The sequence below is a fragment of the Pholcus phalangioides genome, unplaced genomic scaffold (assembly GCF_987345545.1).
Source record: "Pholcus phalangioides strain wild (caught in Gottingen) unplaced genomic scaffold, Ppha-v1.0 ptg000024l_1, whole genome shotgun sequence".
Lineage (NCBI taxonomy): Eukaryota > Metazoa > Arthropoda > Arachnida > Araneae > Pholcidae > Pholcus > Pholcus phalangioides.
Window position 1 is genome coordinate 31583086 of NW_028301616.1, and position 26460 is coordinate 31609545.

The 26460-nt window shown below is 35.3% G+C and overlaps 1 protein-coding gene across 4 annotated transcripts in view; it reads right to left on the reverse strand.

Moving 5' to 3' along the window:
• Klp10A (kinesin-like protein 10A) overlaps positions 1-26460 on the reverse strand; it is a 52872-nt gene that overhangs the window by 4845 nt on the left and 21567 nt on the right. For all 4 annotated transcript variants that reach the window (XM_089251341.1, XM_089251338.1, XM_089251339.1 and 1 more), the window contains 11 exons: positions 26324-26414; positions 23827-23893; positions 19981-20072; positions 18826-18968; positions 12723-12797; positions 8728-8863; positions 8491-8601; positions 8336-8403; positions 5985-6072; positions 4957-5058; positions 1699-1771 (listed from right to left, as the gene is read on the reverse strand). In XM_089251341.1, coding sequence (XP_089107467.1) covers positions 1699-1771; positions 4957-5058; positions 5985-6072; positions 8336-8403; positions 8491-8601; positions 8728-8863; positions 12723-12797; positions 18826-18968; positions 19981-20072; positions 23827-23893; positions 26324-26414 — 1046 coding nt within the window. The remainder of the gene's footprint in view (positions 1-1698; positions 1772-4956; positions 5059-5984; positions 6073-8335; positions 8404-8490; positions 8602-8727; positions 8864-12722; positions 12798-18825; positions 18969-19980; positions 20073-23826; positions 23894-26323; positions 26415-26460) is intronic.

Sequence of the window (26460 nt, forward strand, 5' to 3'; positions counted from 1 at the left end):
TTATATATTTAAAATTGAAGGCTAATTAAAAAAGGCTGTAAGTGCCATTTTTAAAAAATTGTTCTTTCCTGCAAAAAGAGTAAGTTCTAATGCTAATGCAATGAAATAAGACTGAAAGTTCCCCGGCAATTAGTTAATTTGTTGTAGCTCCCACTAGGTATAGCGCTTGATGATGTATCTTCCAATACATTGGTTTCCTCTTTACATCGATTTCCTCGGAATTTACAATTTGGCACTTACAACCTTTTTAAATTTCAGTCTTCAATCAATGAGCAGCAAGTAGCAATGAAAGCTTAAAATATTTTTTATCATCATCTCTCTCTACTGAATCACGCATAGTCGTCTTAAACGATAAATACAATCCATGTCTGCTCTATAGGTACTAAGGGCTATTTGGTCAAAGCCTAAAACTGTTTGGACTTCATTAATTTTCTGAATTATAGAAAAATCAGAAAACAGAAATGAACCGAAGAAATTCTTGTCGAAGATGGCTGCAGAAGAATGACATGCCTATGTTTGGTTTCAACCATTTGGCTTCAAAGTGTACTGCTTTCTGCTGCCATCATAAAGGGGAGGGGGAACGTAGAACCTAAAGTAAAAATCACTGACGGGGCCCTCTTGCATATTTCCTCACTGGTATTCAGTGTTATCAGTAGAGCAGATGTCTTTTCTGTTGGTTGTAGACACCCCAGTTTCAAAGGAAACATTTTCTGATATCAATGAATGAACATATAAATTCATCAAAGTCTACATTATTCTAAAAAAAATGTACTGGAAATGCTTATCCATAACTATAAAGGTGAGTATACACTAGCGTGCCGACCCTGCAATGTAAACGTTCACTATTGGTTGTTCAGTAATTTGTAAGGTGTTGTGATTGGTTCTTGAGCTGTTTGAACTGGATTCACTAAGAATCGTTTTTTTTAGCAAACACAAAAGAAAAGAGCAACACAAAAGAAGTTTGTGTATACACAAACAGATTAGAACCGCTGTGAGTAGGAGTCATACATTACAAGATTGGTGTACTAATGTATATGAGCCTTTATGTAAAAACAAAAATGAGTGAAAAATTGTACCATAGCTCACTACTTTTTCCAATTCGACAAATAAATGAGATTGAAAAATAATTATGATGAAAATGATCATCAACGATTTTGTCGATGTAACTTCCAAGTATATAAAGCCAAATGTGGATGCAGGTGCTATGGATCATTGATGATGGTAACCAATACTTTTTCTAATTTATTGGTTTTACATTTAATCTATTGGTTTCAAAAAATGTTTTTCAGTATTTCTTCCAAAATCCTAAATAACACTAAAGATTGCTGAACATACGCCTCACAATATTATCCAATATGGAGGAACTATATTCTGCGGCACGAGAATACATTCTCTACCCTTCACTGCAAACATAGCCACAAACGAACTGAACATTACTTAGCTTATTCGCAAATCAAGTATTTTTTGACACTTGTACAGTTTGATTGGTAAAGAAAACCATGGACAACGCATCACTCAAAGATGTAGAAGAGTTTTAAGGAGCAAGACAGACGTTAAAAAAAATTTGACCTAGGCAAGCCTAGACTTTTTTATATGAAAGTTATTCATGTGGATGATGAAAACATAGCTAAAAATATTTTAAAACCCCAAGAACTCTTTTTAAGAAAAATTTGATAACTAAGAACATAGAATACTTACATTCCACATCACAATCAACATCATTCGTCATTGACAGCAGACTGTTGTCTCTAGCGAACCAACGCTCAGAAGCCTAGGATTGAAAAAGATACACAAGAATTGTAACATATATAATCAGGCAAAATGTTATGATCTATTGCCCCATGTAATGGGCATAGTACAGATATTTTCTGTTCTAAGCACCTGAAAAATTTCGAAAGACTTTGTATTTATCCAAAGCAAAACAATTTTTTTTTTTTTTTTTAAATACAATCAGCATTACAGGGTAAAACTTGATAATCATATAACAATTCATGTTTTTCCTGTACTTTTTCCTATTCATGGATTAATAGGGGTTGAAAGTTGTCCATTTCAGGGGTGGGAAGTGACAAAGCAGTTTTGGAGCAGCAAATTCAGGATTCAGAGCAGTTTTGGAGCAGCAAAATATAGGATTGGGAGCAGATATGTATTAATTGAAGCAGCAAAATTAACTTACAGAAATATTTCCGTTAACCCTCACCCCCTTCTCAAAATAAAACTGCACTATCTTTTGTTATCAAACATCTTTTTATCAGCTTGTTTTTTGTTTTTGGTGCTTCAGGTTTTCGACACCTTGTTTGAAATGATATGAATGTTATAGAGAATATAAAGAATGTTAATACAAGATGTATTGAAAAACTAGCTACCTATGTGGAGATACTGATTTTTAGAAAAAAATCTCTGGCATTCAAGGAACCTGGGTTCAGGCCCAGATAGCGGGAGAGATGAAAATTTTCCAAAAATCAGTATCTCTACATAAATAGAAGGTTTTTCAGTATATCTTGTATTAACAAGTGGAGAGTACATCTTCTATATACGGGGTGATTATAAAAAAACGATCCCGACATATGGGCCTCTAACTATCATACCATTCACAGAAACTGAATGAAATTTTGGCATAAGGTATTTTGAGGTATGCGCTCAAGAATGATATGGAAAACAACAATGTCACTCTGACAGTTACGATTACAGTGAGAAAATTTCGAAAATATCAAATGGCAACACCAAGTTTTTTGTATTGGAATGCGATCTCCATACTGAAAAACACTAAATAGCGTTGGAATGGCACCTGTAGCACGAAAATCCCCGGAGCTAGGCAAGGAAAAAGTAAAAAGGACTTTGCCATGCACCAGAGCATTAATGTTCGTTTCATTCGTCACACCGTTTCTTCGGCTGAGATCCCAGCCTGATTAGTCCTCCACAAGGTCATGTGGAAAATTTGTGAAACACAATAAAATGCTTTATTTTATGCTGCTTCTCTGTCCTTATTGGTTGTCCTCACTTTTAGCCTATCTACCGCCGGTGATTTTCATGCTACAGTTGCCGTTCGAATGCTATTTAGGGTTTCTCACAATGGAGATCACATTCCAATACAAAAAACTTGGTGTTGCCATTTGATATTTTCGAAATTTTCTCACTGTAACCGTAACTGTTAGAGTGACACTGTTGTTTTCTATATCATTCTTGAGCACATACATCAAAGTACCTTATGCCAAAATTTCATTCAGTTTCTGTGAATGGTATGATAGTTAGGGGCCCATATGTTGGGATATTTTTTTTATAATCACCCTGTATGTCACCATCTTGTGGCATTTACGAGACATTAGCTGATTGCCTTCACCGTCCAGCATATATATATATATATATATATGTTCCAAAGGAGAAATATTCTATTTGTCACTATAGCTTAGTTGGCAGAGTACTCAACCGACACCCGAAGGATCCGAGTTTGTGTCCCTGCAGCGGAAGTGATAAGAATTTTCCAAAAATCTGTATTTCTATACAAATACCCAAAGTTTTTTACCATATCTTTGGCCACAGTATTGTTCGGTTGAAGTTGTTTTTCTGTGGTTCCCAACTTTGAAGCGCAAATGCAAAAACCGATCTCATCATTAAAAAGTCTCGCCACAGAGCAACAGGCACACAATGGTAAAACTATTCAATGATTACACTTCACTCATAATTAGAAAAATTGATGGCAGCACTATATATAGTAAGCATTACAGAGAAACAAACTTCATGTTTAGGTTCACAACACATACACATTCCGGCATGTACAAATTTGTTAGAAATTCATTAGAGGAATGTGTACAAGGTTCATGTACGGTAAGGTAGTGTTAGTAATATGTCTTGGGACAGACATTGGGTCACCATTTCCATTGTGACCCCTCCTCAGGAAAGTTTCTGACAAGGACCAACCATATATTGATTATCCTATTATTTTGAATAGGACTTGTGTTTAAAATTATATTGATTTGTTGAACTGATGCTGGCTATTTAGTAAATTTTGTCTTTCCCACGCCAAAATGATAGTGCAGTACTCAGGATTTGTCACAATGGTAAAAATCCACGATATTTCACGTCATGCTGAAAAAAAAAAGTTACACACACTTTTTAGTAATTTTTACCCATCCAAAAGTAGTGATTTAAAAAAAAAATTTCAGGCACCCAGGAGATGGAGTAGAAATTCTAGTGATGCAATGATGATGAAAACTAACACTGGAAATGCTTGATTGAAGAAAATAAAGTAACCTTAGGTTTCTCCCAGTTTTGAATATTATCACTACTACTTAACATGTACGTTCTCTGCAGAATTCCAAATGGATCGGTACATGCCGGAATGTGTGTGCATGTATAGAATATATGTGGCCCTAACCCATTTATATTGTCAGAGTTTTGTCTGATCAGTTTTGTCACACCATGGTCATTTTCTACACAGGAGGGCTAAGTAGAACAGGATCTACAATTTATTATCAATTCCGAATGGCAGCATTTTTTTTAATACTCGCCGAGTGGTGCGACAACCCCTCGGTGTGGGATTCCCTGCAGTAGCAATATTTTTCTGTGGTCATGTTGCCATTTCCATTGTACCCCCGCCTCAGGGAAGTTTCTGAAAAGGAAAACCCATGTATCAAACTCGTGACACCTCTAAACATCCTTTGTGGTGCTTTAGATGAGTGTCTTATCAACCTGGGCTACTGCACCCATGTTTTTTTTGCACCAATGCCGTTGCTGCCATTTGTCTTCCATATTTTTAAATGAAGAAGGCAAATGCTAGAATTTTCATGTTATGTAAAGATCTTATCGAAGGTTTGTCTGCTCTCAGTAGAGACTTTTTTTTCAATTGTAGACTGACTCGAAAAACAATATTACAAGAATTTTCATGACATGTTGGAAATTTCTTTGGTTTGTTTTTTTCTTAACATCATACGTTTCATACATCAAGAAGTAGATACAAACCTCTACAACAGCCTTGTGAGAGTCTATCACTTCTTCCTCCATCTCTTGAACATGGGATATAGCTTCATGGAATGAATAGAGATCAGCTGCAAGTTCACCTTCCTGTGTATAAAAAAAAATTTTACCATTAATATTCTTACAACACTTTCAAAAATTATACAATCAAGATAAAGATGTAGAAAAAATTAGTTTTAGAAGGCGGCAAATGCTGTAATTTTCATGTGCAGCAGCATGTTCTTTGCACATGAAAAAATTGTTACTTTGAAAAAAAAGGTTCTCTATAACCTGCAGCAGCATACAAAAAATATGCTTATAAATTTCTTAAATCTGAGACAAAAATGTCCTTTGATACAGTGTTCAACTGTCCATCCAAGAGGAGAAATTTTGCTGAAACTTTGTAGCAGCTATATGATTTCAGATTTTAAAGAAACAAAATATTGTATCTAAATTTGCTTTCATTTGTGTTTCGCTGTCAGCTGGTCTGCAAATAATTTTTTCTTATTTATTCATCTTTTTTCGGTCTACAAATCATTTTCCTTATTTTTTGCTGGTTCAAAAATTATTTCTTCCATCCCTATTTATTTGCTTTTATCTGATCCACAAATTACCATCTATATTTGTTCCATCTACATGTATTTTTCCATATTGATTTTTTGCCGGTCTGCAAATTATTTCTCCTATTCGTTAATTTTTAAGGGTCTAAAAACTATTTTCCCAACTCATTCATTTTTTCGGCTGTCCAAAAAACTATTTCCCATCATTTTGGCTGATCAATGTAGTTGTTCAATAATTTTCACAGGTCTGCAACTGATTGAGAAAGAATAGTCTGAATTAATATATATATTCTAATTCTAATAGAATTAATATATATATTCATAGGTTTTTAAAGGAAAATCTGCAGATTATAGGCAGGAAAACTATAGTAAATATGTGATTTATTTATAATCATTAGCTGCTAAAACTGAACTTTATGCAGTGACTTCCATGAAAATATGCATAATAAAATGGTGAAAGATAAAGATTCCTACATTTCCAGAACAAAGTAAAGCTAAGTCATCATTTTGTTCGTCCTGTCCAGATTTTGTTTCTGGATTTTCAGCACCAAGCTCTTTCACCCTGAAGAAATAACAACATACACTTATAACAGATACAATCAAAACAGTCATAAAGTGAGCACTAAAATATAGCCCCCCCCTCATTCAAGTCAAACCAGGATTTTTTTAATTAATTAAAACCGTAAATTTCAAGGCATAAAAAATTATTTTTGGGATGTACTCCCACTGCATTTTTCTGCTTGTCCCAACGTTGAATGTCTAGAAAGCTTAAGCATACAAAAATCTGCCTGTACTATTGAACTATCATAAAGGAGCTTTTCTTTTTCATTCTTTCAAACCGAGCACAACTCCTGTCTATCGCCATGGGAAATTCTCTAGAGTGTATTGTGCCGGAAGTGTGTGTGTGTATCCAACAGTCTGAGGGAATATATAGTGTTGCGTCTGATTTTTCAGTGCTGCAATCCATATTTCAGAAGTGAAGCGAGTAAGTTTAATGATTGAATATTTGTACCATTGAAGGCCTGTTGCTTTCCGAGACAATACTTTTCAATGGGAGCTCGGTTTGCATTCGCACCTCAAAGCTAGGAACCACAGAAAACCAACTTCAGCATAGGTGAGCCTGCTCTACTGTAACAGAACTGACTTTGTAGAAACAGGTAGAATCATTCGGAACAAGGCCTGGCCTTATGGGAGAATGTATCAATATTACCAGCTGAGTCCATGAAATGTGTATGTAGTGGAAACAAGCCAGAGTGAGTTTGCATATTATTTTGAAAAATGAAGAAATAAGAAACCAGTTTGATCCCATGATCAAACCATGTAGGTTCCCCCCTTTTCTTCATGTAAAGCTAGCTCATATTGCTAATTAGATCTCGAGAGTATCAACTATTATTTTTAGTGACTAATATGTTCCCCAAATCCATCTATCACAAGAATTCTGTTTCCCAGCTTCTTTGATCCCTACTGTGCGGTCACACGGCTATTATCATGAGGATCCATGGTCAAACCCTGTTGGCAGCACAGTGGTGATCAGCTATAGATGGTTTTCCAACTTCAAGGCATTAATGTGAGTCGGTCTCCCATTTTAAGTCTTTTTGCAGAGAGCAGGCAGACCTTCAACCTGATACTTACATAACAAGAAAAATCAATTATTTAACATATTCACTGCAAAATATGGAAGACATTCATTCAAACCAAGCACAACTTCGGCCCATCACCATGGGCAATTTACTACTGGTTGTGCCAGAAGTATGTGTGTATGTAAATACTTAACAGTCTGAGTGTGTATCTAGTGTCATGTTCAAATTTTCAGTGCAGCAGCTATGAGCGAAGGTGGCTTGACCACCTCCATTTTAATGGGAAGATTGGTTCAAATATGGGAAAACAGGTGATACTAGCAGAACACAAAACAAACAAATACATTGGAGAGAGAAAGCCACACATACAAATACATATCAGGTTCTGGCATGCACCAAATTGTTAGAAATTCCTCAGAAGAATGTTTAAATGGTGCATGTACTACTAAGCAATGGCATTTTGATTGATCAAAGGGTTTTTTGTGTTTCCAATTACTTTTGAAAGTTTATTAAATTGGTGAAAAATCATCTTATATATAAATGTGAAAGTATGTGTGTCTGTTCTTTATACAAATCTACAGTTTTAGGTCGATCGTCGCCAGATTTTACATATATACCAAACAGGACCAGGAATGAACTGTAGACTACTTTAAAAGTTCGCCAGAGCTGTGCAAATGCATGAAATGGGCGAAAAACTGTTGGGCAACAATGGTTTTGGGGCTTCAACAATCACTTTCGGAACGTTTACTTTGGTTACCGTGGTTCCCAATAATGCGTTTCAGACATGTATATTCCTTTATAATGGTTTGTCACTTCTTTGATGCTGCCAATATCATGTATAACAGTTTATGCCTTTACAATGGTTTGTCACTTTTTCAATCCTCCCAGTAATTGAAGAAAACCTGAGCATTGCTGGGTATTACGGCTAGTTTCCTATAAAGCCAAATATGAATTATTAACACAATAAGCATATTAATCCACACTAACAGGGATTATTCACCACTATATTGCATTCAAGATTGAAAGGATAAAGAATTTGTTTCATTGTGATAGAATTTCATGAAAGGCAGTTTTGTGTTCATAAAGTTCATCCCCCTCTCCTTTTATGATAAAATTACCAAAATAAGAAAAACATGTAAAGAGCACTGCAAATAATACTGCGTTCAAATTTATTTTTTTTAGTGAAGCTATAGAAATTGCTCAACATTTACTGTTTAACAGCACAGAAACATGAGATTATACACATACCTATCGGCATATCTTAAGGTATTCAGGGAGTGTTCACAGGAATTCATACCAGGAGAGATCATTGCAATCTATAAGAATGTAAAAAAAACACAATGATTATAAAATAATTTAAAAACATATTTAATCATTTGAAAAGTCAAGCATCATAAGCATACCATGCAAGTGCGAGAATTATCACCAATGAACGAATCTCTAAGAACTTGAGTCAATTTGCTTGCTCTAAATGGAAGATGAGCACCTTTCCTTCCCAAAGCTCTGATGCATTCCTAGAAAAATAGATGCTTTATATAGCTCTGTGATGGAAATGCAGTGGTCAAGAAAATCCCAATTAGTTCATAATTTTTTACTACTAATGAGAAGCTGGGAAAAATTAACAAAATTTTGAAACAAACCTTTAAGGCTAAAAGGCTCTTGTTTATCTCTGCGCCTTCCATCCTAGTTTGTCGATTAGCACTAGATGTATCGGCTCCTCTTTCGTTCCCAGCTAAATCTATCAGCGAAAACTTTCCATGAAGTCTACCTGTAGACCTTGGAAATAAAATATTAATGAGCAACTTAACAAAACGTACCTAATTTGGGGAGAAAGTGAGGGAGGGGAAAAACTTTTACAGTAAAACCTGTCTTGAACGAAATCGCAAGGGAGACATTTCCCCCGCCACTGAACACATGTTTTCGCTTGATAAAGGTTCAATCGACATAATGTGTACAATTAAGTTTTCACAGCATCTGTATAAAACTTCACCCCACAATGTTCTATTTCTGAATTAACAACATTTGCATTCCTTTGACTTTTCCTAAAATTTTCAGAGGGTGCCTATATCTGTCGTGTAAAATTCAGTTTTGACATTGTCATCTATGAAGGTTTTTAACAACTGGCTGTTTTGAAGATGAATTTTTGGAAAGAGAAAAATTCAGCTGCCTTTGTGGGGAATCGAACCCATGTCCTTTTACTTTGCAGGTGAACGCACTAGACTACAAAGGCAACTAATCTCTCAATCTTTCATTGGAAAGAGTAAAAACTTTCATTATAAACCTTAGCTGTTAAAAACCTTCATATGATAGCAGAGAGTGATATCATCCTTCCATAAGTCACTATCTGGTGGCGACATCAGCAGTTGTGAGCTTGGCGCCTGAGTCAGGTCCGGCCGTCCATGTAGTCCCTTTTTAGTGCACATGAGCTTCAAGGAAAGATTGAGAGATTCGTTGCCTTTGTAGTCTAGCGGTTAAGGGCATTCACCCAGAAAGTGAAATGACGTGGGTTCTTTCCCTGCAAAGGCAGTTGAAAATTTTTCGTTCCAAAAATTTATCTTCGCAACAGCCAGTTGTTAAAAACCTTCGTATGATGGCTGAGAGTGATGTCATCCTTCCATTGTTGTCTATGTTTATGTTACTTTTATCACCAGGGCCATAACTAGGATTTTTGCAGGGGGAAGGTGATTTTTCTTACCCAAGTACTGTAAAATTTGATGATTTTATAACAGTGGTGTTTGTTTTTACATCTCTTATAGAAAAGTCTGCTTTCCAAGAAATTCTGTTACAGAAATGGTTTTTGCTAATCTTAAGGTTGGATGATGAACTCACATTGGCAAGGAGACATTGCATAAAAAATTTCGATACAGCACTTTAACACTAGAAGGACCATGGCGGTCATTTTAACCATTTTCGATTTCCTCGCTCAATTTTCACTATGAACCAGATCGTTTGGAATGTTTAAATGTTTTCACAACTTTTCCTAAAAATGCTTAAATATTACGCTGTCCAACTATCAAAAATTAAAAAAATAAATAAAATAAAAAAAATCTACTGAGATATTTTTAGTTAGACCTAGAATATGTTGTAAAAGTTTGTACGTTTTTTTTTTTGACACAAAATAAAGTGTTCCAGACTCTGCCACGAAGCTGGGCTGGAAGAGATCTTGGCAACGATATAAGTCCAGTGGCAAAGTTCTGGCGCTCATTCATTCAGTTAGACCTAGAAGGACATCTTTGGCCAATTTGACCAGTAACGTTATAAGCACTTTCATTGCCATGCGTAGCTAATATTTCATTGAATCATGAAATCAAACTTACACTAATGTTAATGATATGCTCACTTCAGCTAATTGAAACCATCCTTAATGATGGACTAATTACAAAATAAGAATACTGATATGTTCAAAAAATATAGTGAGGCAAATCATTGAATCTTATCTCAAAGCTACTGGAAATATGAGACAGTATCACGATTGTTTTTCTTCATCAATACTTGCTGAAACACTGAAGCAGAATAATACTACCTTGGTAGGTATAACTAATCAAAAAGAAATTTCACTCGAAATTTATAAGGGACTCCTTTATATGAAGCGAGTTTGACCAACACACCACCTGTAGAAGAAGGTCTTCGCACAAAGCTTGTGATGTCACTGAAGACCATCTCACCTATAGGTTATTGGATATATTACAAAAAACGGGTAAAGATGGTGCATGCGTTGGTTTGCTATATCCAATGGCCTTTAGTGATGCCACAAGCTTCGTGCGGAGGCCTTCTTCTATAGGTGGTGTTGGTTTGATATGTTTACACACATAAAGACATTACATCTTGTGTTTGCTGGGTAAGGAAAATATTCTTCTATTGCTTCCAATGAATTGAAATGCTCAAATATATATTCTACAAGTAAAAAAACATTCCTAACACAATTGAGTTTTACAACGAAACAATTGTGTTGATAGGTGTTGATCAGATGGCCAGAAAGCATTCCGCACATACACATCATTCATTTGCCTGTATTTTCCACTACATCTGACGTAGCCTCGAGAAATGCTCGGTCGATTTTCAAGAAAATATAAAATAAAACAGGGAAAGCTAATTTCCCTCTTGTTAAAATTAATTAAAAAGCTTAAGAGACCCTCATTTTTTTAGGAATCAAAATTTTGTCAACAATAAAAAAACAACAAAGCGCTACTATACCAGGTAAAAGACAGTGATTTCAGGTTCCACTATGCAACAACAAAACAAACTATAAATTTTCAAGCACTAAAAATCTTTATGCAGAAAATGTGTGTGTCTAATATAACAAAAATATTGAAAAGTGTAGAAAGTGATATTCAATTGAAATGTTAACAATGTAATTTTTTTAAAATCAGTTATGCAATTGGGAACTTTTGGGTAGGTATTATCCTCTTCAAACGTGAGCCAAAACTGATCATTTAATTTTTTTTCATTGTATGACAAAATGTTCTTTAAAAAAGAAAAAAAAAAAAAAAATTGAAATTAATTAGTTGGGTACCCTACGCATACCTCAAGTCTCAACTTCAAGAGTCATTAAAAGAATCATTAAAAACCATTAAAAAACATTAAAAAATAGATACACATACATGTGACTCTGTAGCAAAGAGGTTAAATATAAAATTTATTTGGAAAACTGAGTTTTATATTCCATCGCTTACCTACACTCATATCTACATGTAAACATAAAAAAAAAGAAAATTATGAAAATTCAGATTTCATAGGGTAAATCAACCTCCAGTCAATTTGGCTGGTATCAGTCTTTTAGATAGAACAAAATATCGGTCCTTCTAGTGTTAAAATTTTATATGGTCTATTGGTCGCAAAACACTCAAAGTGATTGTGTGAAATTTTCAGTTAGAGAGGGTACAATTTTCTTTTCTGCGTTAGACAGGTCCCATTTAATGCAGGTTTTTATATGTGCAGACGTGCCAACTTTTGAAATCCAGAAATCCGGAGATTCTCCCGAGGGGGGTACCCCCCCCCCCCCAACACTCACCGCACAGTACTCACTTACCGCACGGCTGTTAATGGAATACAATAACGATTATACAGGAATTTCGGCAACCAAGGTCATACCACTGATAAATGATTGCCGATAAACGCTACGAACACGAAGTCGCGTCTTTGTCAGTTGCTTAAATGCGGTCGCAGAGACTTTTTTACGGCTGTTCGATGGAAATGGCTACGGGTGTCCTCTATGGGTGTTTTCCCTAACGACGATAATCATTGACGCCACGACAACGTGAAAGCTCGCGTAAAATCTAATTTTCTGCCAAAATCCGGAGAGCAGAAAAAAGGATGAAAAATCCAGTCTCCCGCCTAAATCGGGAGAGTTGGCAGGTCTGTATGTGCATTTGGGCATTGGAATCATGGGACAATAGTTTTTTCCTGCTGAAGACAGGTTTACGCTTAACACAGGTTCCATTAAAGATAGGTTTTACTGTATATTCAAAATTGATTTATAGATTAGGATTCTTTGATATTTGTTACAATGCTCAAAACTCAAAATTTGATTCATTAAAAATAAAAGCTCAGATTAATATGAAAACAAATTATTATACACCAATAAAATAATTTAAAATACTTAAATGAAAAAAAAAAACCAATTTTTTTTACATACCTCCTTTTTAAACTTATTTGGAAAACGGCATGTGATCTAGAGGAATGCTGATTTGCTGAGGTTTGCCCAGAAGTTCTGTAAGATAAAAAATATATAAAGAATCTCAGACACTGGAACTCAACTTGTCATTCTTGGTTATGTTCTGTCAACTACTGCAAGTCTTTCATAAATTCATCATATTACATACAATAGAACTCTGATTATCCAAACTAATATGGATCGGATCTAACTCGGATAACTTAAACCTCAGACGACCTGGACCATACTGAATTTTGGCGTTGAATGAAATAAAGCCATAAGTAGTGGAAATTGCTTTTACAAAAATTCGTTTTAACTGCTGCATGGTGTAATAAAACAATCAAATGTATACAGCAGTGTTTCTCAACACGTGTGCCACGGCTCCTAGGGCGTTACACTGAGCTGACGATATTAATGTATGCTTGTTGTGCTTTGAAGCAGTTTTATGCTAGACTATTCAGGAAAGTCATGGATAGAAGTTAACTAGGCTAAGGGAGCAATGGCTGACAAAAGTTTGAGAACCACTGGAATATAGTATAAAGTTACATTAATTATTATAGCTTATTTACGGTTCAACAGCATTTTGAAGATTACACATGATGCTTTGACAAAGAGTCTAAGTTATGCTTTTCATCATTCTTAAATGCTTCAGAGAGCACCATGGTGCTCGTAAGCAACATGTTTCAGATGTTTGTCAAGTTGGGTGTTCCAAACTTATTTTTCTAATCAAGCTCCTTCTCGAAAAAAATACATTTTTATCACTCGATCGCTAAGTCAACCCATAAGATCTTATGTTGTTGCAACTGTAGCTTTTGTCATTCCGATCCAATCCATCGACCCCCCCCCCCACAAAAAAATGATATCCCATTTCGGGGGAAATACTAGTTTAGAGATGGAATGAATATTCGGTTACTATTCTGTATTCTTCCCTTTTGGCAGAATATTCAGTTCTGCCAAATGTTGCTCAGGTATTTGGCGAAACACCTGTGTAAATCTACATCAAACTAATTTTAAAAGATTATATTAATTGGAACTTTTCTGCATAAATTTAAAATTTACAGATTATATTTCATTGTGTGGTGTATATCTCCTCTGCGAGGTTATGTCAGAGTGATTTCTAAGATGGGGGAAAATATGAAACTGAAAATAGAATCCTACAGCAATAAGGTGAAAGTGAGCATGAATTACACAGGTCAAATTTACTACTGAAGGATGTATCTAGACAAGATACTGTGATACCTTGGCTAATCAACACCTTAGCTTACAAATTTTTCTGATAACAAAGATGTATTTCAATGTTTTCCCACTTTGACTAACGAATGTGGATTTGGCTAACAATTATTTTAATTGATATGGATGCATTGGCTCTCATAAAACAGCTTCATTGTGAGCTAAATTTTTATACCAATCAAAATGAATCCAATGAGTAATTCTCACTCGAGTCAGATTAATATTTTTCCACATCAGAATCCCTTTTTTATAGATGCCCTTCTCTTTCAGAAAGATTTTGAGCCATTTGATATATAATGAATGATTGAGCTAAAAAAACCGTTAGACGTGAATGGTTTCAATGTATACGGAAATTTTTAATACCAAACTTAATAGTCTAAACATTCTAGGAACTTATTTTTTTCATTTGGATGTGTGAGAGAGAGAAATGAGCTGACTACTATTATACATAGCACACCACCTAGCAAACACTTTTTTTTCACTATGCCTCATGAACCCAAAGCATAGTGTAAAATAAAAAGATGTTCAGTTTTCCACCTTCCTTTACTCAATTGTGAAATTGTTTATCTAAGCCTTCGGTCAGTATTCATCTTTTTTCCAGTACTTCTTAGTGTTTTATGAAAATTGCTTTGAAATTTTGGGCAGTTCCTAGAACAAGTTAAACTATTTGCCATAGAAACCTATGGGAAATCAGGTGACTAATGAATGTGATTTCAGAACAAATGATCTTATAATATTAGTCGAGTCAAATATAATCCCAGTATTAGTGTATTAAGCTACTCAAAAGACAAAGATCTCCAGAGGAACAAGAAAATGAGTCAAATTTTATGATGTTGAGAGTAAATATAAATAAGTAAATATTCCTTAATTGGATGTGAAATCGTAACATGTTTAAAAAAATTGATTCTTTAAAATACAATCTTACTGCAGTAGAAGTCTGTCATAATGAAAGCTAAATATCACAGAGAAAATTGTCATTATAACAGACTTCTCATTATAAGCTGTACTCATTATATCAGACATTTACTGTATATGATCATTAAATTTGATTGTCAGCATCATGGCAATAAAAATCTTTCATGATTATAATTCAAATTTGAATCATTTAAAATTTTCAATTTTATTTTAAACTAGCTGATACCCGGCGACGTTGCCCGCCCCGTAAAAAAATTATATATGTATAGCTTAATAATTATTTCTTAATGAATGAAATTTCTGCATCAAGTAAGAAAAAATTACTTTTATTTTCAAATATTTTAATTAAAAACTTGAGGCAATCGCTTGTGGATACACAATATTTTTTGTTTTCCCATCTGGTGTGTAGATGTACAAATTTTTGGGATTACCAACACGCGAACAGGCGACGAAAAGCAGTCCGTGTGAAAAACAGGGCTCAAGTAGGTTGATACCCGACAAACCAGTCGCGGCCCAGGCTCTGTCCCTCCAGGGATATAAGCCTTTTACCCTCGCGCTGGGGAGGTAGGTTGATACCCGGCACTGCTAACGACTGGCCTTGCGCTTTGTTTATTGTCATGGCAAAAGCTAAACAAATCGGGAACTGTAATCGCTTGGAAGCGAATGGCATTTCTTCAGTTATAATTGGGATACGTGGAATGAAGACGTCTTCTCCTCCGGCACATCCAGTTAGAATCGTTGTTTCAATTATGTAATTGTGCAATTTCTTCACGCAGAGTCTGGTGCCATTGCAGAGTGTCGGTGTCTCCAAATTTCTTAAAAACATTATACGTGTTCCGACTTCGACAGAACTGTCTGCGCTGAGTCTGTGACAGTGTCAACCGATTCGTAAGATGTGGAGTCTCCCGGAATAATTTTTAGGATTTTTTTGTTGATCTTTTTCACACTGTCATTTTTCGATGCCAGAATCGCTTTCTTACAAAGCCACCCATGGTTTCGGTGATTTTGTTCAATGTTTGGGAAGCCTGTCCGCAAGTTCTTGAACTGAGTTTAACAACTGGCAAAATCCACTTGGGAACGTAATCAGTCCAGTGCTTCGGTCTACGGGAATTCTTCCATTCCCAAGTTTGATCAACTGATGTGAAAATGATAGCAGTGCTGAGTCATTTTGCAGTTGAACTCGCATGTTGGTGGATAATGATAATTTTTTAACTTCGTGCCAGAGTGTTGGTGATTTGAGGCAAGCATTGAGTTTATCAGCTGGCGTTGAACATTTTTATTCTGAGTTTTGTCGTCGTAGTTGTTGTTCTCTGTTGTTAATGGCGTCATATGTCCAGCTTGTGAATCAAATATTCAAACGCCTTTTAAGCATGTTTTAAATTGAAACCATACCTCTACGATGGGCGATTGATAAGATGAAGGCCGCATTAGCACTTACAGGACACCCTGTATATAGGCAAGCAAAAATACCCGGCGCTTCCCGGGTTTTCTTCAATTACTGGGAGGATTGGAAAAGTTACAAACCATTGTAAAGGAATAAACTGTTATACTAAGCATTAAAGATGTGACTAACCATTGTAAAGGCATATACACGTCTGAAACGCACTGTTGGAAACCAAAATAAACGTTCCGAAAGTGATTGTTGAGGCCCCTAAACAATTGTTGCCCGACAGTTTTTCGCCCAGTTCGAGCATTTGCCCAGCTCTGACGAAGTTTTAAAGTAGCCTACGGTTCAATCCCGGACCTGTTTGGTATATATGCAAAATCTGGCAACGATCGGTCTAAAACTGTAGATTTGTATAAAGAGCATACATACATACTTTCACATTTATATATATAGACTGGCTGATACCCGGCGACGTTGCCCGCCCCGTAAAAAATTTATATACGTATAGCTTATTAATTATTTCTTAATCAAAAAAATTTCTGCATCAAGTAAGAGAAAATTACTTTTATTTTTAAATATTTTAATTAAAATCTTCAGGCAATCGCTTGTGAATACACAATATTTTTTACTTTTCCATCTGGTGTGTAGATGTACAAATTTTTGCTATTACCAACACGCGAACAGGTGACGAAAAGGTGTGAAAAACAGGGCTCGAGTAAGTTGATACCTGCCACTGCTAATGACTGGCCTTGCGCTTTGTTGATTGTCATGGGAAAAGCTAAACGAATCGGGAACTGTAATGGCTTGAAAGTGAATGGCATTTCTTCGGTGATAATTGGGATACGTGGAATGAAGACTTCTTTTTCTTTGTAACATCCAGTTAGAATCGTTGCTTCAATGATGCAATTGTGAAATTTCTTCTCGGGGAGTCTGGTGCCATTGCAGAGTCTCGGTGTGTCCAAATTTCTTAAAAGCATTATAGGTGCTCCGACTTTGAGGGTCAAATTGTGTGGTGGCACAACCGGAATATCCAAAGGAGTTCAGAAATTCTGCAGGATACAGAACTGTCTGCACTGTGTCTGTGACAGTGTCAACCGATTTGTAAGATGTGGAGTCTCCCGGAATAATTTTTAGGATTTTTCCGTTGATCTTGTTCACACTCATTTTTCGGTGCGAGAATCGCACTCTCACAAAGCCACTCATGGTTTCGGTGATTTTGTTGAATGTTTGGGAAGACTTTGTCTGCAAGTTCTTGAACTGAGTTTATATATATAATAACTGGCAAAATCCATTTGGGAACGTTATCAGTCCAGTGCTTGGGTCTACGGGAATTCTTAAATTGCCAAGTTTGATCAACTGATGTGAAAATGATAGCAGTGCTGAGTCATTTTGCAGTTGAACTCGCATGTTGATGGATAATGATAATTTTTTAGCTTCGTGCCAGAGTGTTGATGTCCTAACAAATTCGAGGCGACCACCGATAGACAGAACCTTCACTTCCAACCCATCTCACTAATGGCAGTAAATTGCAATGTAGCGATATGGCCAGAGTTGGTGTTTGGTGAAGTAGAGTGCTGATGATTTGAGGCAAGCATTGAGTTCATCAGCTGGCGTAGAACATTTTTATTCCCTGTTTTATCGTCGTAGTTGTTGTTCTCTGTTGTTAGTGACGTCAGATGTCCAGCTTCTGCAGCGAATATTATTCAAACTCCTTTTAAGTACTTTTTAAATTGAAACTATACCTCAACGATGGGTGGTTGATGAGATAAAGGCCACATTAGCACTTACAGGACACCCTGTATACATGCAAGCAAAAATATCTGGCGCTTCCAGGGTTTTCTTCAATTACTGGGAGTATTGGAAAAGACCCAAACCATTATAAATGAATAAACTGTTATGATGCCAGCGTTAAAGGTGTGACAAACCATTCTAAAGGCATATATACACGTCTGAAACGCATTGTTGGGAACCACGGTAACCAAAGTAAACGTTCCGAAAGTGATTGTTGAGGCCCCCAAAACCATTGTTGCCCGACAGTTTTTCGCCCATTTCGGGCATTTGCCCAGCTCTGACGAACTTTTAAAGTAGCCTACGGTTCAATCCCGGACCTGCTTGGTATATATGCAAAATCTGGCGACGATCGGTCTAAAACTGTAGATTTGTATAAAGAGCATACATACATACATACATACATACATACTTTCACATTTATATATAAGATTAAAAACACTAATTTTATTTACAGTTACAATGAATTTTAAGGAAATTCATATTAGACTGCCGAATATTCAGGATTCTGCCAAAACATTAGCAGAATATCTGGTAATTGAACTAATCACTGTTTGTCTCATCCTTACCAACAACCTCTACAACCCCCTTTCACATTTGAAATTCTGTGTATGAGTTTTTCACGATGCCAAAAATTTAGCAAGTTGGTTTATTGTACCTAATTTTAAAAGTGAATTTATGAAAAGTACCTTGGATAACCTACAACTCTCTTAACTGAAGTCCTACTGTATCTTAATAAGTGAATTGACCAAAGATTCATTTTACCTCACACTGTTACCATGCTGAATCAACTTCAGAACATCGTCTACATTCTCAACCACACGCTCCTGAAGTCCAACAACCTGTACCTGCTGCTTAGCGTCTTCCAGAACTCTCAGTTTAGATTTGTTATTGAGAAGATCAAAAACCTAGTAGAAAAATGTTCAGGGTAAATCATTCCATATACACTGAAACTCCTATATAACGATAATCATCGACACCAGAGCTTGGGAAATCCCAAGTACCTGTCCACTATGATGACTAAACTTAGACATACGAGTGGGTGGGTCTATTATATTATTCCCGAAAAAAATGAAAGCTCTCAGAAGAGACTTGCAGCTGAAGCTAATCAGCTCAGCAAAGATTTAATAGGAATGTCTTAAATTCCCAAGGTTCAATCAAATGACGACCCAATTGCTCAAACCTATGTGTAGAGTGCATTTCATCATGGACTAAAAAATTTGAATTGTCACACAAACTTTTCTTATGTGTGATTACTAGGGCTTGACAAATTGAAAAATAATTTAGTACACCAGTCAGATCTTTTAGGAGCCAAAAAAAATTTTTCCTAGTCCAAAATAATATTTTTCTTCAGAGTTTATTGACCTTTATTTATTTGGCATACACTTTTTTTTTTGGTAAGTCCCTTTTTAGAGTCAAAAAAGTTTTTGTTGCCCTCAGAAACCCCTCACAAATACAAAATTTTTGGTGACAACATAGATTTTTTTAGTCCCCATGGCAACCCGGGATTTGTCAAGCCATGATTACTAAATTTGAGTCTAAAAATAACACAAAATTTTTAGGGTTTCCTAACTTGGAAAGGAGTTACCAGGACCAAGGATGTTTAAAAAAAAAATTTTGCGAGCCATTTTTGGATTTTTTTTTAAATTTTGGCTTCTCACGCCCTGATCTGTATAAAAATATTATTCTCCAGTCCCAGCACACTTCTCAATGTTAATATATTCCACCTTTAAATATCATTATATAGGAGTTTCAAAGCATATAATAAATCAATAAACAAGAACAATATCAGTCTCATTTGTAATTTTCGTGTTCAGTAGAGCTTTTTACTGTTAGAAATGTATTGTTACATCAACGACCGAATGTTTGGGGGAAAAAAGAATCAATCATTGGAAAAAAATATAAATATATAGAACATACCTTTCCACTATATATTTCAAAAAAGCTAGAGGTAACGATGAAGCCTTCATGCCTATACTGAGGACTATGCAGTAAGTTGAAAACTTCCCGTGCTACATAAAGAAAACAATTTTAAGAAATTCAAATATAACCACCATCATTTAAAAATGGTGCAGTAAAAACATTTTCAGCAGTGCTTACAATTAGTTAGTTGTATTTGAAGCAAAGAGCACAACTGTCAATAAAGAGTTCTCGAGAGTTACTATAAAATTTTACATCAGAGGACTTATTACAACCAACAGAGTTGCAAATATTTGAAAATTTCATTTATATTTTTAAATGAGGAAAAACTTACATGCTTATAAAGTCAAATATTAGGTCATCCTGTAAAGTTCTGGGTGCTATTTTAAACATTTTTCAGCTGCTGCCTTTTTTTACATTAAAATTATATGTTCTGTGACCATACAGGGTGGTAGTTTATTGAGATGACTAATATAGTTTATTTTTTATTGTAATCAGGGTACCATGAATATTTATTCAATGTGTATAATGCAACCAATTAAAAGTCACATCTTAGGCACTATATTTTTAAAAATAAAATGAAGGCAGTATAGCTAAAATGTACACAAATGCTTATGAAGATGCTTTATTTCAGTGGTACACAACCCCTAGCCTGCTACTTAACCATACATGCGTCTTGTAAACATTCCTATGGGGAGTTTCTAATGAACTGTCACTGACAGGAATATGTTATGTGCATAGGGGAATTGGCCCTTTTTATATTAAGGGTCACTAAATTACATTAGTTGGCAGCCTGCAGGCTTTGTGAGAATCTCTCTGAGATGGGAAGCAAAGTGTTTGTCATCAAAGGGCTTTGTGAGAAGTTCAATATTTTAATGCTATGTAAGCCTGCAGATTGTGCATACAGATTCAATATTTGCACAAGTTTATCGCTCACAAGACTCGAAAGGCTCTGCACCCCTGGTTTATATGAAAATATTTGCAGACCTGCAAACCTTGAAAATGCAAAAATCCTGCAATTTCCTGCAAAAATATCCCGCTATTTTTTCCAAAAATCCTGCAATCCTACCGTATAATTTCCTGAGCATAATCCATGGAGTAAAAGTCAAAATAAAGCAGAATTAAATGTAAAATTAACAAAATATGTGTATATTTTTTATAAAATAACAGACTGCATGGATGCAACATTTAATAGAAGCAAAATTTTCTCTGAAAATCACACTTTCCCTAAATTTCTCAAGATTTCACTAAAGGGGGGGGGGGGGATGGGGAATAAAATTTACTCCCGCAGATTACAGGACATTTTTTATTCTCATTTTTCAATGCTTTAAAACAGCAAAATGCCAATGTGCAACTTATTGCAGTTATGTACTTTCTTTATTGAACATGCATATTTATTGGCTATTTCACTGTCTGGAAACACTTTCTTAAAAAGCACACTGGCATGCTCCGCACAAGATAATGATAAGTTATTTTCCACAATGGATGATGCAAATAAGCACTCTGCATGGATAACAGCATCAGAAGCAGAACTGCTTTGAGAGAAATTAAATTTTTTGTTGCTTTCCGCGATATTACAACTGTCCATGTTCTTCTGTGTAGGAACGCGTTTTACACATCTGCTTGGCCTTAGTGTGCTACAGAAAAATCACATATAAATATAGCAGAAGGCAAACTGCTGGTCCTTCCTTGATTCGATTACGCAGGGTTAATTCTACCATGAAACATTTCTTGAAAACACTGATATTTTCGACCGCCATTGTGAGCTCTAAAGCCGGGTTTTCTATGCTGTGCAATGTGGTTCGCCCAGCGCGACACGCTATCCATTCACCAATAAAAATAAGAAAAGCAGTATGACTTTTTTTCCTACAGAGCGCAATATGGCTCACGACAGCGTTTTAAGTCGGACGTGATTGGCCGACTGTTTCTGGGAGTCAAATGCGTCATATTCCGTGCCGATTTCGTTCACGTGGTGCAAAAAAAAAAAAACCCTACTCCTAGGAAAACCTGGCTTTACACATTAAAAAAAACACAATTCAGATTCACTTATGCAGGGCCATTATCGGCTGCACGCTTCTAAGGCACACTGTTTATGTTAACAGGTTTGAACGGCTTTGACCATGCTTCAAATTTTGTCATCTGGAAAAGTATCACCATTAAGGTACCCTGGAGCACGGCTGACTCTGGAGTCAGGATTGCATGACGTTTCGTAAGCGCCCCTATTCTGGTATTGCAATTAAAGTTTGAATAACAAAGATTCCTGTAGGAAAATATTTCAATTATTTAATAAGAATTTCGATTATTTTACCCGAAAAATAATTTTATTTTTCTTCAATTTTTCCCTCTTTATCAAACCTGGAAATATGTAATTAAAATCCGGAAACCCTGTAAGCAATTAAAAAATCCGGCATTGCCGGACCAAATCGTAGAGTTGGCAGGTCTGTTTTTGGCTGTTTCAAAATCTGGGAATTCCAGTCTACAAGATAATTGGAATGGATGACCTGCTACAAAGAACAATAATGAGGTTAAGGCAGTAACAAAAAACCCAAAATGGTAATTTGAAACTTGACTGAGGTTTTAAACATTTTTAAAAATATGATTCCCAAACATTTGATGAAACTATTCTGAGAAAAATAAATCAAACGACTGGGAAGTTTTATTATATCCACCATACTGACCAGACATCCAGCCAGCTCTTTTGTTTGTTTTGGTACCTTTGAAATTCATTACATGGAAAATGCTTTGCTGATGTAGAGGTGCCAAAAGCAATACTGATGATTTCACTTCTAAACTGGGGTGGCGGAAAATGTTATTACTCTCAGAATCCAATAGAGCTGCTCATAGCATCAGGATCACATTAATCCATGGGCCCTTCTGGACCTCATGTCGTAGAAAGTGCCTCACTCCTGGATGAGTAGGTGGAGGCGGGGCTAAATAAAGCAGGAGAGCCATGTGAATAGATGGTTTTGCCCATTTGCCCCCCTAGAATCTGCAGATAATAATCAATGTAGAAATTGTAATGTCCATGAACATCAAAGCGCATGTATTTCAGTGCATTTCTTCAAATTCTGTAATATATACTTTTTTCTTAAGACTGAAATTACAATATAAAAAGTTTGAGATAAATTCTTAGAGATTCATGGGCAAAAAAGTTTAAGAAACACTGAGCTAAATGACAAATTTTAAATAAATTGAAGTTGGGAGCAAATGTAAAGGATACTTTGAAACAGAGGTTAAAAAGTCTTTCTCTTAAAAAGTTTTTCTCTTTGTTCAATAATGAACATGAAGAATACACAGATCTTTCAGAATGACTTAATATGTATGATGTGCAGGAACCTGCTGTAAAACTAGTTTTTAGTTATGAAGGAATGTTTATCATAACATGAAGCCTTCAGGCCCAACAGAGAGAAAGCTAAAATAATGTTTTTATATCGTGTGACCACGAAAAGATAGCCTGGGAAAAATGGGGAAAGAGCTCCATGTGAAGTTTATTTTCTTCCCCCATTTCTCCCTTCTGAAGAATTAACCCTCTCTTTTCATTATGAAGACCACACAAGGGGCCAGACACCATCTCTTTGTGGTCCCACTATACAACATTAAATGTAACTTAAATTTGCTTCCAAATAAATATCTTTGGCCTCTTCTTTCAATAAATGAAACTATCTCAAATCAGAACATTTCTCATTTTTGCTGATGGGTAATTAAGCACATGTCAACTGCATGTGATCTATCAATAAAAAAACTAAAAGAATACAATCATTCATAAATTGATTTTATCTATACTTATTTTTAGTAGTTTAAAACTAAGTGTCACAACGAATGTTTCAATAATTTCAATTTACTTACTTGATAATGCATAAATTCCTTTACTACAATCCTGAGAAGATTTACTGATGAAATCCCCGGCCATAGTCTAAGACAGAAAAGCAAACGTGAAACTAAATTCACAATACACAATGTAGAAGAAAAATTAACTGAAGAACTATATACATTTCAAAAAGTATGGACATAGAAAATACGTGCAGTAAAAATACTGTTAAACCCCCTCCTCCACCCCAAATTTTTCAGAATTTACAAATTCCCAGAATTTACCAAAAATTGTGATGCACGCAGCAGAACAATCTCAAGAAAATAAAGAAAAATAACACTTTGTGTCTTCCAGACAATAATGGGGGAATTTCTACTGCAGAACATTTTCAATCAGCACAGAGCTCATTGTAGAACAATGCAAAACATTCTTCATCGAGGATGTTACCCATTTAAACCATCACTCGGCTTATACAGTTATGTTTTTGAAAATCCCAGGTGAGAAACAAGACAAACAATGTAATCATTTTGATCACAATATAGATTAAGATTGTCTAGTCTTTTGATTTTCTGAGCTGCTTTGGAAGTAAGAAGCAGCATTTTGGGATGCATTCTAAATGCAAATGATAGCTTACGAGAGCATTTTGAAGACAAATTTAACATTCTAAGTGAAGTGGGGAGGGGGGGGGGGAAGTGAGCAAAACTATTTATTTTGATGGCGAAATATGCTAGAAATTTACCAGAACCAGTATTAATATTAACAAGAAAAAGAATATGTTAACAGTATTAATATATTGGAACAATAATTTATTCATGAAAGTTTGCTACAGGCAATGATGGATATTCTTATGACAGCAATTTGAATGTTGTAAAAGTGTTACTCGCTGTGACACGATTTTTTTTTTTGAAAGGGGGACATGAGCTCACATTTACGTCTTGTAGTTAGAAAATCACAGAAAACAAACTTCAGCCGACTACCACTGTGCCCTCTACAGAGATCTTTGCTTACACTAACACTTCCTCATTTTAAGGGAGGATGATGCAGCCAAACTTGGTTAATTCAAAACTCAAGGGGGACAGCAAAAAAGTTCAAATTTTTCAATTCATCCCTATAAGATAAATATATACTTTCACAAAATGTAATTATATAAAAATGCATTGAATACTATCACTTACTATGCTAATTTCCTCGTTGTTGAAATTAGTGTTTGTATAAAACCTAAATGATCAGAAAAACTATTTCATTTGTAATTTTCGTTTTTTCTTTCGAGTACTCTTACATTGTACGGAATCTTCAGGCTGATTTAAAGAATGGTTGTTGATGCTCAAAAATATCAAAGTTTTTTCCACCATGTCAGTAGCTTCTGCAATAGACCTTTGTTGCTATCTTAGATTTGTTTTCATCCTTTTCAAGGTTCAATGTGACTTTATTTTCTACTTTTTAACCACATCTGTAAGTCAACCACAAATTTTCTTTTATAAAGTTGAATAAGCATATGAATCTCATTTGGACATGGTGAAAAATGTTGCTAAGCTACATTGATATTCCAAAATAATAAATTAACAATGATGCTAGAATGGCACAAATCTCCTAAAAAAGTGATTAAATCTATCCAGTGAATAAAAATATTCACTGGACAAATGACAGATTACAGCACTCAAACTTTTAACAATTCTGTCTATGTAGAAGTTGATTACCCACTTCCTTATTTAATGAGTAGTAGTATCCCTAAAAGAAGAATGTTTTGCATCGTTCTGCAACAAATCTTTGGCTGGCTGGAAATGTTCTGCAGAAAAAAAATCTCATATAATAGTGTTTTTCTACATTTTCTTAAAATTCTTCCAGATTGCTCTGTGTGGCATATTCTGCTTTTGGGAGGGGGGGGGGGGGAGTAGCAGCATCTTCTATTGGCAGGTATTAATTAGGCCATCCAAAATCCGGTAACCCCCAGCAAGACAAAAGCCAGTGTGTATGTGTAGAACTGGCAACAAAACCATTGTTTCCGGCTCGGAGTTAGACCAAAAAAAGTTCAGATTTTGTCTATTATAATTTTTTTAATATTAGATACAAGTTATATTCTGGAAAAGATCAGCAAAGCCAGTGTATTAAACTATAAAAGTTTTATATAAAGTTATTTATAAAACTTTTATAGTGTAATACCAGCCTTAAACAAGGAATAAAGAAAAGGATGACTGAAAGCTAAGATAATTTGCCAGGAATTCTGAGAAAAGAAACATTTGGCATGTGACACATCTGAATCAAACTTAGAATTATCCAAAACATTAGGCAAAAAATTATAATTTTGCAGGTAATTTCAACATTGAATTGAATAGGAAACACAAGGGGAATTAATAAAATTCAAATTAACCGAAAATTTGAATTATAACCACATTCAATTTATAAGTTGCGTTGTATGTATATATTATAGCCAAAGTCTGAAGTCCAGTCACTTTGCACATTGGCTAGAGTCTGAACACTGGCCACAGCAAAAGAACAAAAAATCAAAAATCGCTATACACACTGAAATACACTTACATGTGTCTTGCCACTGCCTGTTTGTCCATAAGCAAAGCAAGTAGCCATTCCCCCTTCAAAAAGTGTTTGAACTAAAGGTCTGGCTGTAAACCTATAAAGAATGCAACAGTTTAAAGATCAAAAAGAATAATTAAAAA